Source organism: Meleagris gallopavo, chromosome 5, assembly GCF_000146605.3.
Source record: "Meleagris gallopavo isolate NT-WF06-2002-E0010 breed Aviagen turkey brand Nicholas breeding stock chromosome 5, Turkey_5.1, whole genome shotgun sequence".
NCBI classification, from domain to species: Eukaryota; Metazoa; Chordata; class Aves; order Galliformes; family Phasianidae; genus Meleagris; species Meleagris gallopavo.
The window spans coordinates 33718344-33731949 of NC_015015.2; the positions used below are offsets into that span (position 1 = coordinate 33718344).

At 34.3% G+C, this 13606-nt stretch overlaps 1 protein-coding gene across 1 annotated transcript in view; it reads left to right on the top strand.

Moving 5' to 3' along the window:
• Positions 1 to 8371, top strand: part of ARHGAP5 (Rho GTPase activating protein 5) — a 39822-nt gene extending 31451 nt beyond the window's left edge. The window contains exon 6 of the mRNA XM_010711661.3: positions 5336 to 8371. Within this exon, the coding sequence (XP_010709963.1) occupies positions 5336 to 5666 (331 nt within the window). The 3' untranslated portion in view covers positions 5667 to 8371. The remainder of the gene's footprint in view (positions 1 to 5335) is intronic.
• The last annotated feature ends 5235 nt before the right edge of the window (positions 8372 to 13606 follow it).

Sequence of the window (13606 nt, forward strand, 5' to 3'; positions counted from 1 at the left end):
ACAACCCCCGCAGCAATATCTGTGGGGAAGAGAAGCTGAAAATTTGCCTGGCAGAAAAGGACCTACAGGTGTGAGTTAACAATCAGCTGAAAATAAGCCATCAGTGAGCCCCGAGAGGCCAATGGCCAAGAAAATTGTTTGGTCAGCAGGACCAGAGAAATGATCGTCCCTCTGTGTTTGGCACTGGTGAGATCGTACCTTGAGTATTGTGTTTGGTTTGGGGCCCCTTGCTATGAGAATGACATGAAGGTGCTAGAGCATGTTTAGAAGAAAACACTGAAGCTAGTGAATAGACTGAGTTTGCACCATTTTTGATGTTTCTCTTCTCAGGTGACAAGAGGTAGAATGCAGGGCAAAGGCCTCATGTTAGGCCAGAGGAAGTTTAGATTGGATGTCAGTAAGAATGTTTTCACAGAAAAGGTGGTTAGGAATTGGAATGGTCTGGTCAGGGAGGCGGTGGAGTCTGCATCCCTGGAGGTATTGGAAGAGATCTGTGATGTGGCACTTAGGGACATGGTTTAGCAGTAGACTAGTAGTGTTAGGTGGATTGGTGTATTTGATGATCTTGAAGGTCTTTTCCAACAGAAATGATTCTATTTTCATTGAATATATGGGAAGCTTTGAAACTTAGGCACTTACTTTTACACTTCTCTCAATCACAAATATAGTTTGTATTTTCCTTTGAAGGAAAATGCATCAATTTTCTTTCTTTCTTTCTTTCTTCCTTTTTTTTTTTTTGTGTGTGCAGTTTGCCAAGTAAAATTCAATTTTCTAGCCCTAGAATAGAACCATATGAGTAGATAGAACTATTGAATTTATATATTGCAGACTAATGATGTACTGAGGTAAAACAGAACATCACAGACTTGATTTAAATCACTTGTAATGTTTCGGTAGTTCTTAATGGACCAGATTCCTTGAATTCAGTAGAAGAGTGTCAATCTCAGAATTGTCAGAAGTCTTCAGCTGATCACCCATTTGCATAGTACAGAGTAGAGTAACAAAAATCTGCTTGCAATGTTGAGTACCTGGATTGCTGCAAGTAAAAGAGCTAAATACAATTTTTAATGATCTAAATAGACTCCCAATGCATGTATGTATACAGACAAATGAAATATATAAAACACAAAGCTTACTGGAGAACAGAAATAGTGCTTGTTGGCCTTTGCTCTCAAGACATTCTCATCCTTTTAAAGGTACACAGAAAACTTTATTAGGAAGAAAAACTTGAATAAAATGAAAGTTTTTAGGTTTTTTTTATTCTCCTTGAATGAAATTAAAACGTTACTCTTTTAGGAAAGAAAGTATGAATATCACCTTCATTCAGGAGTAGTGTCCAAATACCCTTTGGACAAAATTTATTCAGAACAGGTTGATAAAGGCAGTATTTGTGTACTCTTACTCTATTTAGAATAAGTAATGCACATGCTAAAATACAAGTCAATCTTTTATAGTTAACACTGTACATTCATCATAAATGAATGAGAATATTTTCTTATGGCAATAATTGTAGTACTTATTGTGGTTTTCACAAGTTTTCAATCTATGAAGTGTAATCAGAAATTCTTGCAGTCTGCTCATGCTGATCATCAGAACAGTAATTGATAAGTTGCAGAAGTTTTTTTTTGCATTCTATTTCTGTACAACTGTATCTCAGTTACCTTTGTTATTTCTACTATATCATAGGAATTGCATATTCTTGAGTATCTTAAGTGTTAGATTTATCAGCACAGAGTTTTTGATGGATCTCTCACTAATTACTACTAAATAAAATTGTAATGTTACTTTAGAATGAAGAATATTTTTTGAAAACAGAGTATCTTGATTCTGGCCTATTATGAATAAGATTGCATTTTTCTGAGGAGACATTCGGTTGTAGGTGATATATTCAGTAACAGGTTTTTTCTTTCTTGCCAATATTGCTGTAATAATGAATTTTAGTAAAACTGAAGAACTTGTTTCAGCCCCTGCTTAAATCAGAAAACTTGAAAAAGAACCCAAGTGGGAACCTTTTTTTTTTTTATACATCGAAAACTAAAGCAAAAATGTACTTGTCTTTAATTACATTGTGATACTATATAGGGAAAATAAAAAAGCACAAATACAAGTAGAATGTTGATGGAAAACTAATTTGTGGAAAAATGTATGTAGAAAAGTTAAGCATTTTTAAGTTTAGCATTTTTAATAACAGTCATAGGAGTTCACAATACAATAACTCTTAAGAAAAAAAAGTGAAAAAATATAGTCTGTATTGAAGTTTAATGCTAAATATGTTGGCAGCGTTCATAGATTCAGTTGTAGGAGATGATCACCTAGATAATTGTCATGATCCTATGGATTGATTTCATGTTTAATAGAGATCATACAGAATTTCAAAGAGAGTATCTTCTGCAGCATATCATTTGAATTTAATGTCTTTATTGAAGCAACAAAGTTTTCATTAGGAGTGGTATGTCTTTCTTGCAGGTCGTTTTACCTGAAGCTTTTGCAAAGTTTCCATAGCTCCTGTTATACTACTGTCTTCTGCCTGAGCAAAGTTCATGTTGAAAGCAGTCAAGCCATCATGCTTACAAATACGTTTCTGTGCTCCTTGCACAGTGTATGATACTTAAATATTCTTTTGGTTAGAGAGGATGGATGGATTTGTGTTCTAGTAGGCAGGTAGTCTTATTAATCATTAATATCACATTATTTTTATTTTAATAACTTAATAGTGTTTAATAACACTGGCAATACTAAAAACAGATATCTTTTATTTGAGTTGTCTACTTTTGTTCCAATAGCCCCCAAATGAAACAAGCATTCTCTTCTTAAGATGTTTGAAGTATTTTGCATTTTGTTTTGGTGCAAGAAATGATAAAATAAAATTTATTGGATGTTGTTTTATTCCTGTTGTTCATACAGCACTGACCTATGGAAATGCATTTAGTGAATCCATTCCTTGCAGAAAGATAGAATTTCCAAAGCTAGGCTTATTCTTTTCCTGAACATTTTCCTATGAAAATAATGCTTACAAAGTTTGTAGAATCACTTAGGTTAGAAAAAGCCTTCAAGATCATCATTTGGGAGCTATAGCTCATGAGAGTGATCTAGTACCCGTGTTGTAACTCTGGAATTCCTTTGTTTCTATGGCTCAGCGTGGTTTTTAGCTTGATGCATCTTCTTTGGGGGATCTTATATTTTCTCTTCCTTAAATGGTGTCAGTTCTTTCCAAAGTTAGCTGTTCTTCATCCTGTAGTAGGCTAATATACTGTTACCAGGCTTTTGGATTTGAGTCTTTGAGTCTTTTATTTGCTTTTGTATTATATTTATGTGGTTGCTTTGGTTAGTTGATTGGCTTTTTTTTTTTTTTGTTAATATAAAACAATTAGAATTGATCCTAGGGAATCTAGAGGATCAGGTTGCCCTCAAAATGTTATTTGCTGAATTCTTCTTCTTGAGGTATTTGATAATAATGCACACAGGAACTGATCTCTCTGGTACTATTGAATAGAACCCTATTTAAAACTTTTTATTTTTACACTCTCTTAGTTTATATAGACTGTCTTGACATCAAATAATGTTTTGTTTTTTTTTTTAATTCCAGTGTTTATGATACTAGTGTAGTAGATAAACCCATGGATTAATTGGCGTAGAGACATAGTAACAACCTGCCAGTTCTTTTCTTGTCTAATTTCCACCTCCTCCCATTCAATTGATTCTGTGAAGTTCTGGAAATCTGGAACTGAGGCTGAATTCATTTAATTTATTAAAATGGTAAAATCAGGAAAACAAAGAAAAAAGCTCCACCTGTTTTGCTAGGATAGTGTTCTGCTGTTTCACTAAACAGATTGGCTCGCAGAGGAGTATGACAAGTGCCAAACATAACAAATATAAGGAGAGAAGCATGAACTTCTCTGTACGGTGAGAGAGAATAGGAAAAGAATGCCTCCTTTTGATGGTGATGCACAGAATTGGGTTAATTTTTTTCTTTTTTTGAATGGTTCCCCAGGTCTTATATTGGCAAATCAGCATTCTAATAGGAAATGGATTTTTTTTAACCTAATGTTATGTTGGTTGATATTAAGTAGATGGACTACTGTCTTTTAATAGCTTCACATTTTCTAAGAATTCAGTAGTTTGTATATTTAAAAGTATTTTACTTTTAAAAACTCAAACCCAGCCTTGTTTAAAAACTTACATGAATATGAAGAGCAAAATTCATACGGACTAATATTAACAGTTAAGTCTCAAACATAACATGCTCGTAAAAAAATATTTCCAGATGACTTGTTTTGATTTGCTGCTCGCAGTTAATAAATATGATAGTCATAAAATTTTCCTGATCAGAGTTTTGTCACAGTTGCAGCAGTTGCTGCTAGCGTGTTAGATAGATAACCTATTTCATACTAATTTAGCATCTTGTGAAATACAGCAAGTGCCTACAAGAAGAAAATGAACATAGAAATAAAAGCTAGCTCATTGATTAGGCATTGCTTTGGGAGATTACTGCAGTAATTGCTGGAGTTGCAGTGTTATCTGCTTAGATCATCGAAGGAAAAATAGAGATCTTGGAGCAGTGTGACGTGGTAATTCATAGTTTTAGAAGTGTTAAATACCAAATGAAGTAGGGTAGGAGAAAGAGAATTATAGAAGCGGAAGAAAAAAGTCTCTTTCCAAAATAGGAGTCTAATGGCAAAGAATGTCCAAGTTAGAGGTTGGAGTGTAAAGCTGGATATAGTACCTGTTCCTTCTTCTTTTGCACAATCTTAGGATGCTTCTGACTGCACATCTACCATGAGAAAAAATAACGGTAACAAAATAGTATAAAATGATAAAATCATTTTTTTCCTCCTCAAGGTTGTGATTTATTAAAAAACAGTATACATTTTTCCGTATAGGTGGCATACAATAAAAAATTGTATACAATTATTCTTCTTTAATAGTTGTTTTTATGTATGTACTGAACATTTGAATATCCACAGCCATTAAAGCACCTCATTTTTACAGCAGAGCCAAATTGTTTTGCTGGCTAATATGAAAAAGCTCATAGAGATGTGCTTTAATCAACACTTGATATTTTTCGCTTGTTTGTTTTTAACATGTGATCTAATCTGTTCCTTTTTTTAAGTACCATAAATGTTATTCTGTGTCTGACTATACTGCAGTAAGAAGCCAGTTCTGTCATTTGTCTAGACATTTTAATCGATTTTCTAACACATGAAATCCGGTGGCTGGTTGATGAATTTAAAGGCTGTTTATTATTATCATTTCAAAATGTTGGCATGTGTTTAAAGTCTTCTGGTTGATTGCATACCATTTTTAATTCATTCTGTGCATGTCATTCTCATTTCAGGGTTAGTCAGCAATATAAAACCAACTTTATGACTGCTGATAACTTATCAATTTGTTTCTGGCCTACTTTGATGAGACCTGATTTTGAAAACAGAGAGTTTCTTTCTACCACCAAAATCCACCAGTCGATTATAGAGACTTTCATTCAGCAGTGTCAGTTTTTCTTCTACAATGGAGAGATTGTAGAAGCACCGAACCCAGTGGCATGTCAGCCACCGCCTTCCAACACAGTGCAGATGGTGGAGCCAATGGTACCTCTGCAGTTACCACCACCAATGCAGCCTCAGCTGATACAGCCGCAATTACCAGCAGACCCTCTTGGTATTATATAAATAGAAGATGATTGCAGGCAGCCTGGCACTGGACAGTAAAGAAAAGCTATAGACATGCATGTTTCAGGATACAGTAATGTACTTCATATTTATGAAAAATAATTCTCATCCAGCTGGTTGGACATTTTTTTGTTATATCCCGTACTGTGTTCCTCATTTGTACACGCTGCAGGTAAAAACTATGTGGTAAGCATGACTGGAGAGGTTTAATTTTTAAAAGCAAAAATAGCTATAAAGTACAAAGCTGCTGCTGCATGATACTTTATTGCAATCACTATATCATTCCTGTGACAGTTTGTCACAATATATTGTGAATAAAATTTTTCTATAGAAATTTAATGATTAAAAAAATTACATTTATGAAACATTCAGTGCTTACAGCCTGCTTTATGGCTGTTTTTGTTATTTAACATGCTATTTTTGGCAATTTTATTCACATTCAAGCATTCTGTATAAACGACTAAAGCCCAGCTATAGTTTATTTTATAATCTCCAGCTACTTACGTGACTGTAGGCTTAGGATGGTTTATGGAAGAATGCAAAATGCACTGTTGAGAATTTTACAATGCCTCACCTTCCATCTTTATTTGTAAGTAAACCTGTGGACAGTTTGTTAAGGGTGGGTGAACTTGCTTATTATTTCTTACAGCACAATACCAAGGACATGCTTGTTGTAAAAGTGAGTTTCAGATATTGTACAAAAATTTTGATGTTGCCTACTTATTTCTTTATGTTCCATTCCTTAACTAAACATTTTGTAAAACTGTTAATTCTGTAAACAGCTGCATGTTTAAAAGATCATTGATGGTCTTGTAAACTTAATCTAATATATTTTAGATATTTTAATTTTTCCCACTTGGGAATACATTTAGTGTTTAGAAAATAGTTCATGACATTTTCATACAAGGTTATATAACTTTTCATACATAAACATGAACTTTGTTGTAGTAAAATTCTCTAAACCAAACAATGTTTTAATCTAGGACTTCAATTAATCTATTCTTTAAATCTATTTTTATGTGACCCTTTAAAGATATACAAAAATGCATTGCTAATAAATAGCAATAAATACTTTGGGTACTGACAATTAACTTCTTTGGAGTATGTATATATAAAATCACATAAACTTGTATTCATTTTTTTTCCTGTGGTATGTTGTACTTAAGATTTGAATGAATGATTTTTTTTTTTTTGGTTTTGCACCATTTATAAAAAAAAAATGTTCTTTTTTTTTCCTTGTTTATTTTCCATTACAATTGGTACCGATTTTGCTGTAAAAGAATGCTGCTTAATTTAAACAGAACTTCTGGTTAAATATTTTGTTAGTGGTAAAAATTTCAGAAGGTTACAAGTTGTAGCAAAGGGGAGACCATAAGTAATCACTATTTGTGAGACTTTTCATAGCAGCTTTTTTTCTTTCATGTTCAAAATACACCTTTTTAGATCTGCAAAGAAAAAAACAGTTTTGGCTCATTCAGCTGCTAGAATGTTTTGTGTAGTTTTAAAAAAGAAGCTTTATGATGGTCACTGTTGTAATCTTCACTTATGACAAGATTTAAGATCGTCTTGTATGTATTATAGTAAATAGCTGATTTTGAGTATTAAGGTTCTTAAGAGTTTGATTTGCTCCATTTGCATAAAATAAAAATTGCCTTTCCCACTTATGTCCTAGGTATTGTACTTCTAATTATGACTTGGATTATCATTCTAGATTACTATGATACCATAAACTCGGCTGCTGTTTCAAGTACATGTATATTATAAATTATCTTGATATTGTGTTATATTCTTGCAATTAATTATCTTTTTTAAGAAAAAAAAAGAAAAGTCAACATTATTCCTATTGCAAAGCACACAGGGAATTAATAGTACAATAAAGTCTGTCCTGTAAAGTGTAGTATTCTTAACTTGTTCTACATTACATCTGTTGTCTATATAGCTTTTATTTATAGTTGTCAGTCTAACATTGGCATGTTTAGCAAAGAAAATGCAACTTCAAGTGTTTTATAAACTATTTCTAAGTTGCTAAAGAATTTATTTTTCTACTATGTATGGTATAGACAATGCATCACCTGTACAGGAAACAAGTCTATTTCTAATAGAAGTAAGCTAAAAAATAAATGCCAGTCATATCCATATTTAAAAGTTCAATCTATAAAAGTATCTCCAGGCTTTGTAACGTGAATTGCATTTTAAACTTTCTACAAATTCCAAGGTATTTGCCATACTGTTTATCTAATCTTTGAATACTAATTTTTAGAGTAGTCTACATTCCTTTCCATCAACTTTCACACCAAATTCTTGATCACTTTTATTGTATATGACATTATGTATAAATCACTTACTGCATACTTTACTGAAAATTAACATGTACATTTGGCCAAATATAAAAGTGCTACTACATTTACTTGATAAACCATTAGAAGAAAAAAAAAAGAAGCACGGCATGTGACTCTTGATTGTCACATGGCAGAGTTCCTGCATATTATTTGCATTATACAAGTGTTATATGCAGGAATGTGGATGTGCGTGTATCTGGATAATATATACACTGATATTTTTGATGTGCTCGTGTGTTTATGTACACAAGGACATGTGCACAGACTTGCATGCACATACACTGTCTTAGCAAAGTTTGGAAAAGATACTACAAAATAATACCATCGTGATTAAAGATACTTAATAGAGCTTTCTCTATTATTTTTGTTAGTGCTATAAAATGAGGAAGCATGTCATTATATACAAATTCCTCATACTTTGGCTCTATGTAGTCCCTTCTAGTTTTAATGGAAATACAAACAATAATAACTATATTTTTTAATGTGAGCATTTTTACAGTAATATCTATCTTGAAAAAAAATACAAATGTATATTATTTTTGGTTGAACGTCTCAGTGACACTTTATGGAGTAGTTTGTCTTTTTTATGTAATTCTGGCATAGGCATTTTGCAGTGTATTGTTTTCATTATTATAGCAATTTTGAAGTACGACACGTGAGTTAAAAAAGTGCCATTCTAAGTAATGTTTAGCAGGTTATTTTAAAATTCCTTGCCCTCCAGAATATTGTGGAATTTTAACATAGTGTACATAGATTGCAGACGTCAGTCTGAGTGAAAAGAAACTTCTTTTATTGTATGTTTTCTCTATTATTTGAGTACTGGTTGCTAGAAAATTATAGATATGCTTATTTTTAGTTGCTGGCAGTTAGCTTCTAATATTTATGGTAAATACAGACAAGTTATCAATTCGAGACCAAAAAGAAAAATTTGGCCTTACCTTCCATGCTTATCTCAGTTTTTCTCAGTAATGTGTTCATGTTTGTCAACTGAAAAAGAAAAAAAAATTTTTTTTTAAGTACAAATTTTGTTCTTTGTTTATAATGTAATCTTTTGTTGCTACATCTACAGAATACTGCAGTGGATTTAATATCAGTGAAGCTTATTCTGTATAAAAGATGCAATGAATAAAATACTAAGATGCTTACTGTGTATAATGTTCAGTTTAGTTGCCTACTAAATTTTTGAAGGCAAATCACCCAATTATCTCCTTCACATACACAGAGATGAAATGTAGCATTAAATTGTGCAAAACTGAATGCATCAAATGTTTAAGGAATTCCTTGAGGGAGGGAGGTGGGATGGCGAAGGAGTTTGCCTTTTTGAGTCTCTTCTTTTAAACTGCAGAATTTTGCAAGTCATTTACCCAGTGATTAATGTGCTGTGCCTCTTTCTGTAGGTAATGTACCCCTCTTTCATGCTGAATGCGTGCAGACCTCAAAAGAGACAGAATGGAAGATGTTCTGTTTAGCTGCGTAATGTGTGTTATATTCTGTGGCTTGTGTGATCTTTCACATTTTTCTCTTGATTGATCTGCTCAGCAAGAAAGGCTGTGATTATGGAAATCAGTTTTTCAGATTTCTGCCAAGCTAGATGAATGGTTAAAAAATGAAAACACTCTTTTACAATTGTTCTTTTCCTTTTTTAAACCAGTAAACCAATAAAAAACTGCATTGTCAAGTCAACTTTAAATTCTCTGAATTTCAGATTATTTGCCACAATTCTTCTAGCTTTATAGGATAAATCCAACTTTTAATTGAAAACTTGTTACATTACTGTTTTTAGCCCTTTGTGTGTGCAACATATATGCTTGCTTACTTTGTTTCTGTAAAGCATCTGGAGTAGTGTGGCTAATTCAGAAGTAACTGCAAACACTTCCTGATAGCTTTATAGTTTTCTATCTGAACACTGCTCAGGGCTGGTTTTTTTTTCCTTTTTTTTTCCTTTTTTTTTCTTTTTTTTCCTTTTTTTTCCTTTTTTTTTTCTTTTTCTTTTTTAAATCTTAACACTTTGAGATACAGGTGTGTTTTAATCTGAAATTGGATGCATCTTCTCTGTACCTCAGTGTGAAAATCTCAGTTTGCTGTATCAAAGATCATCATCTCTGTGGAATCTGAAGCATAACGCTGTATTCAGGCTCTGAGACAGACCACGGTTTTCTGATGAGCGGCTATCCTAGAGAACCAACGTGTAAAATTAGTATTTGTTTCATTTTTTTTCCTTCAACTATTTTGCAGAATTTCCGTGGAATCGGAAGGAATTAATTTGATCTGTCATCATGGCTAGTGAAAAATAACCACTTCCTTTTTTTTTTATTGACTTTTTTTTTCCCCCCCAAGTATGTAGATGGTGCATGTTATAGCTGTAACTCATCTGTTTCTCATCTTTCTTTTAAGGTACAATGCATACATACTTGTACCTGGTATTTCTGTTGCTAAATTGAATGTTACTTGTGCACAGCCAACATTCTGGTGCTTTTATATTATGGAATAGTGTTTAATATACCTGATAACATTAATAATAATTTGTCCCTTACTCTTTCATTTGGTGTGATTTAGAAAATACTGAGAATTAAATATTTTCCCTGAAAGCCTACAGTGTAGTTACTTTTGCTTTTTTCAGTCTCTGAGTATGATAATGAAAGGCTGTTGTTTCAGACCGTTTGAATTAGGACAAGGGAAGGCAATCTCCTGGTGGTGTTTCCAGCCATGACTGCATGACATTTTAAAGTAGTATTAGTATTAGTATATATATTAGTATATATATAAATAGTATTTGATCTCTAGGATGCTCCACATAGATCTTTGAGATGCAAATCTCTGCAAACTCATGTTAATGCGTGTTCTGGTTTATCTTACCTATGTTTTACCTGTCTTTATTGGTGGCTTGTGACAAGCAAAGGGTGAACAAGATGGTTGGGGAGCATTGTTAAGATGGCCTTGTCACTGCTTCAGGGACAGACAGGCTTAATTGGAGAGTACCTCCGGCTGCTCATGTGACCAGCCAGTCCAAGTACTGTAGCTGCAGCTTATGTTTTCCCCTGCATGACAGTATCACAATCTGCCTGTTCTTACAGATTTTTTTTCTGCTTCACAAATGAAGAGCTGAAGAGAAAGCAAACTAACTATTCTCATCTTCTGCAATTCTCTCAGCTTTGCCACTGATGAGAATGTCTGGGACTCTTAAATCATTCTTGTTTGGTTTTACTTAAGTTTGGAAAACATACACAATGCAAGTTATGAGTTGAAGTTGTTTTTTTTTCCACAGATGCTTCACCAGCTCACCATTTCACCATACAAGCTGCTATTAAACTATAGACACTGTGACCTGACTTGCAGTGTCCACTTGGTCCTATTGACCCTATGCAAGAGTGGGGAATGAAGAGATCAAGAAAAGTCCCTTGAAAAATCCTGTGTTTTGAACAAGTGCTTCTTAAAATGCTTAGATGAGGATATTAGACACAGCACATAACAAAAAGATTATCAAGAAATAAATGTCTGTGGTTCATTACTGAAATATGTATGTTTATACACGTGCTTTTTTTTTTTAAACTTAGTAATGAAGTTGATGTTGATAACAGCAGTTCTAAAATAGTAACAGATGGCCAGTCTGCTACAGATACTTACCGATTACAATTCTGCTATTAAGTTTTGAAAACCAAATGTAAACAGGCATGAGTTGGAGAGAGAGGAACCTGATGGGGTTCAACAAGGGCAAACGTAGAATCCTACACCTGGAAGAAATAACTGCGTGTATCAATAGAGGTGCTGACCTGCTGAAAAGTAGCTCTGCGGAGAAGGACCTGGGTGTTCTGGGGGACAACAAGGTGGCCATGAGCCAGCAGTGTGCCCTTGTTGCCAAGAAGGCCAACTGTATCCTGGGGTGCATTAAAGAGAGCATGGCCAGCAGGTCAAGGGAGGTGATCCTCCGCCTCTACTCTGCCCTTGTGAGGCCGCATCTGGAGTACTGTGTCCAGGTCTGGGCTGCTCTGTATCTAATTTTGTTATCCTCTAATTCTCTAGCTAGTCTAACTTTGTCATTCTCAGTGGTCACACAAATAAGCCTGATCTTATGTACTTTAACTGTGCTAGAGCTGAAAAGTAGCTTTATCACAGGTGACTTTCTTTGTTGCTTCTTGTCATATATGTATTTTTTTTACCTTAGACTAATTAAGTTAGAATTTGTAACATGATCATAGTATTTGTTTCCTCTAAAACATCCTGGGTCCCACATAAAAGTCTGTCAGTACTCTTATATACCCTTCTGTCCACTTGTTTCAATGAACTGCTCTGATTTTGAATGATTTTTGCTATGCAAGACCTAGGGTAGTGTGACCCTTGGCTGTGTCTGGAGGTTCTGTGTGCTAGGAGGTAGAAAAGGTCCTTAATGAAAGAGTGCTTAAACAGATAGGGACCCTATACTATTCCCCTAAAAATGAAAGAATAAATGTTACAAATTCTGAGCTTATCAGGGAGGTAAAGATGCTTGCCTTCACTGAGTGTCTTTTTTGTGCTACAGGTTTGTTTTTAGGGTGCTTTCAAGCTTTAATGATATTGTAAAGGGAGGAGTAGATGGAAAAACTCTTGCCTATACTCTCATTAAGCTCAAGGGCCAGTTTATGTTGCAGAGTTTGGGGCACTGAGTTCCCTGCATCTGATGGAAAGTCATTGATTAGCAGGTGACCATCAGCAAAAATCTAAACAACTGAAATGGGGATTAAAATAGCAATTTTTCTTTGTTCACTGGCATCCCTGTTCCTGAACCCTACTGCCATGAGAGTCTTCTGTTGATATTTTTTCAATATAAAATAGTGTTGATTGGTAACGCTGCTATGATCTGTGGTTCTAAGGCACCTTTACACCTGTTTGGAGCTGGCAAGATTTATGTGCCACAATGTAAAGCTTCCCTGGCCTGAGATGCTCCTAGAGAAGTAGAAATCAAACTCAGTTCTCCTTTGGCTTGTGTGTGACACTGTCAAACATTATTTTTTTTTCTCTTCTTTTCAAAGAAGGCAGTTTGTAAGAGAAACAGGAGGGCTGTGCTGTTATCTGCCAGAGATGTATTTTTGTAACGTGGTAGTGACACGGTGCAGTAAATACCTAGATCACTGAATGAGGACATGAAAGTAGTGTATGCGGACATGAATCCTGCTGTTATCATTTAGAAGACTGTACAAGGAATAGTAAGTGATCTGTAGAACAAATTATCCTCTCAATCATGGCTGTTTTTCCTCTTTGAAGGAAGCTAATGTTTTGTGGTGGTTTTTTTTTTTTCCTCTAAGAGGCAGGAGAACTGGTGTGCATGTGATGTGATTGTCAAAGCTGAGCTCTGACCCAGAGGGGAAATGAGCAAATAATTTGGCATTAGAGACACCCTAGGAGACTGCAGATACCTAAGTCCCTGTCCTAGTATTCAGAGTACAGGGAGGATCTAGTTGCTTCTGCTTTTCTCTGAGACCAAGTGCTTCTCATATGTGCAGACCAGGGTCTTGCAGCTCCATTTGAATTTTGATCACTGCCCCTCTAAACACTTTCCTGGGTATTTGTAAGCTACTACTCTGCAAGTAGATTGAGTTTGATTTCCTGAGATACTGCTTTTTTTTT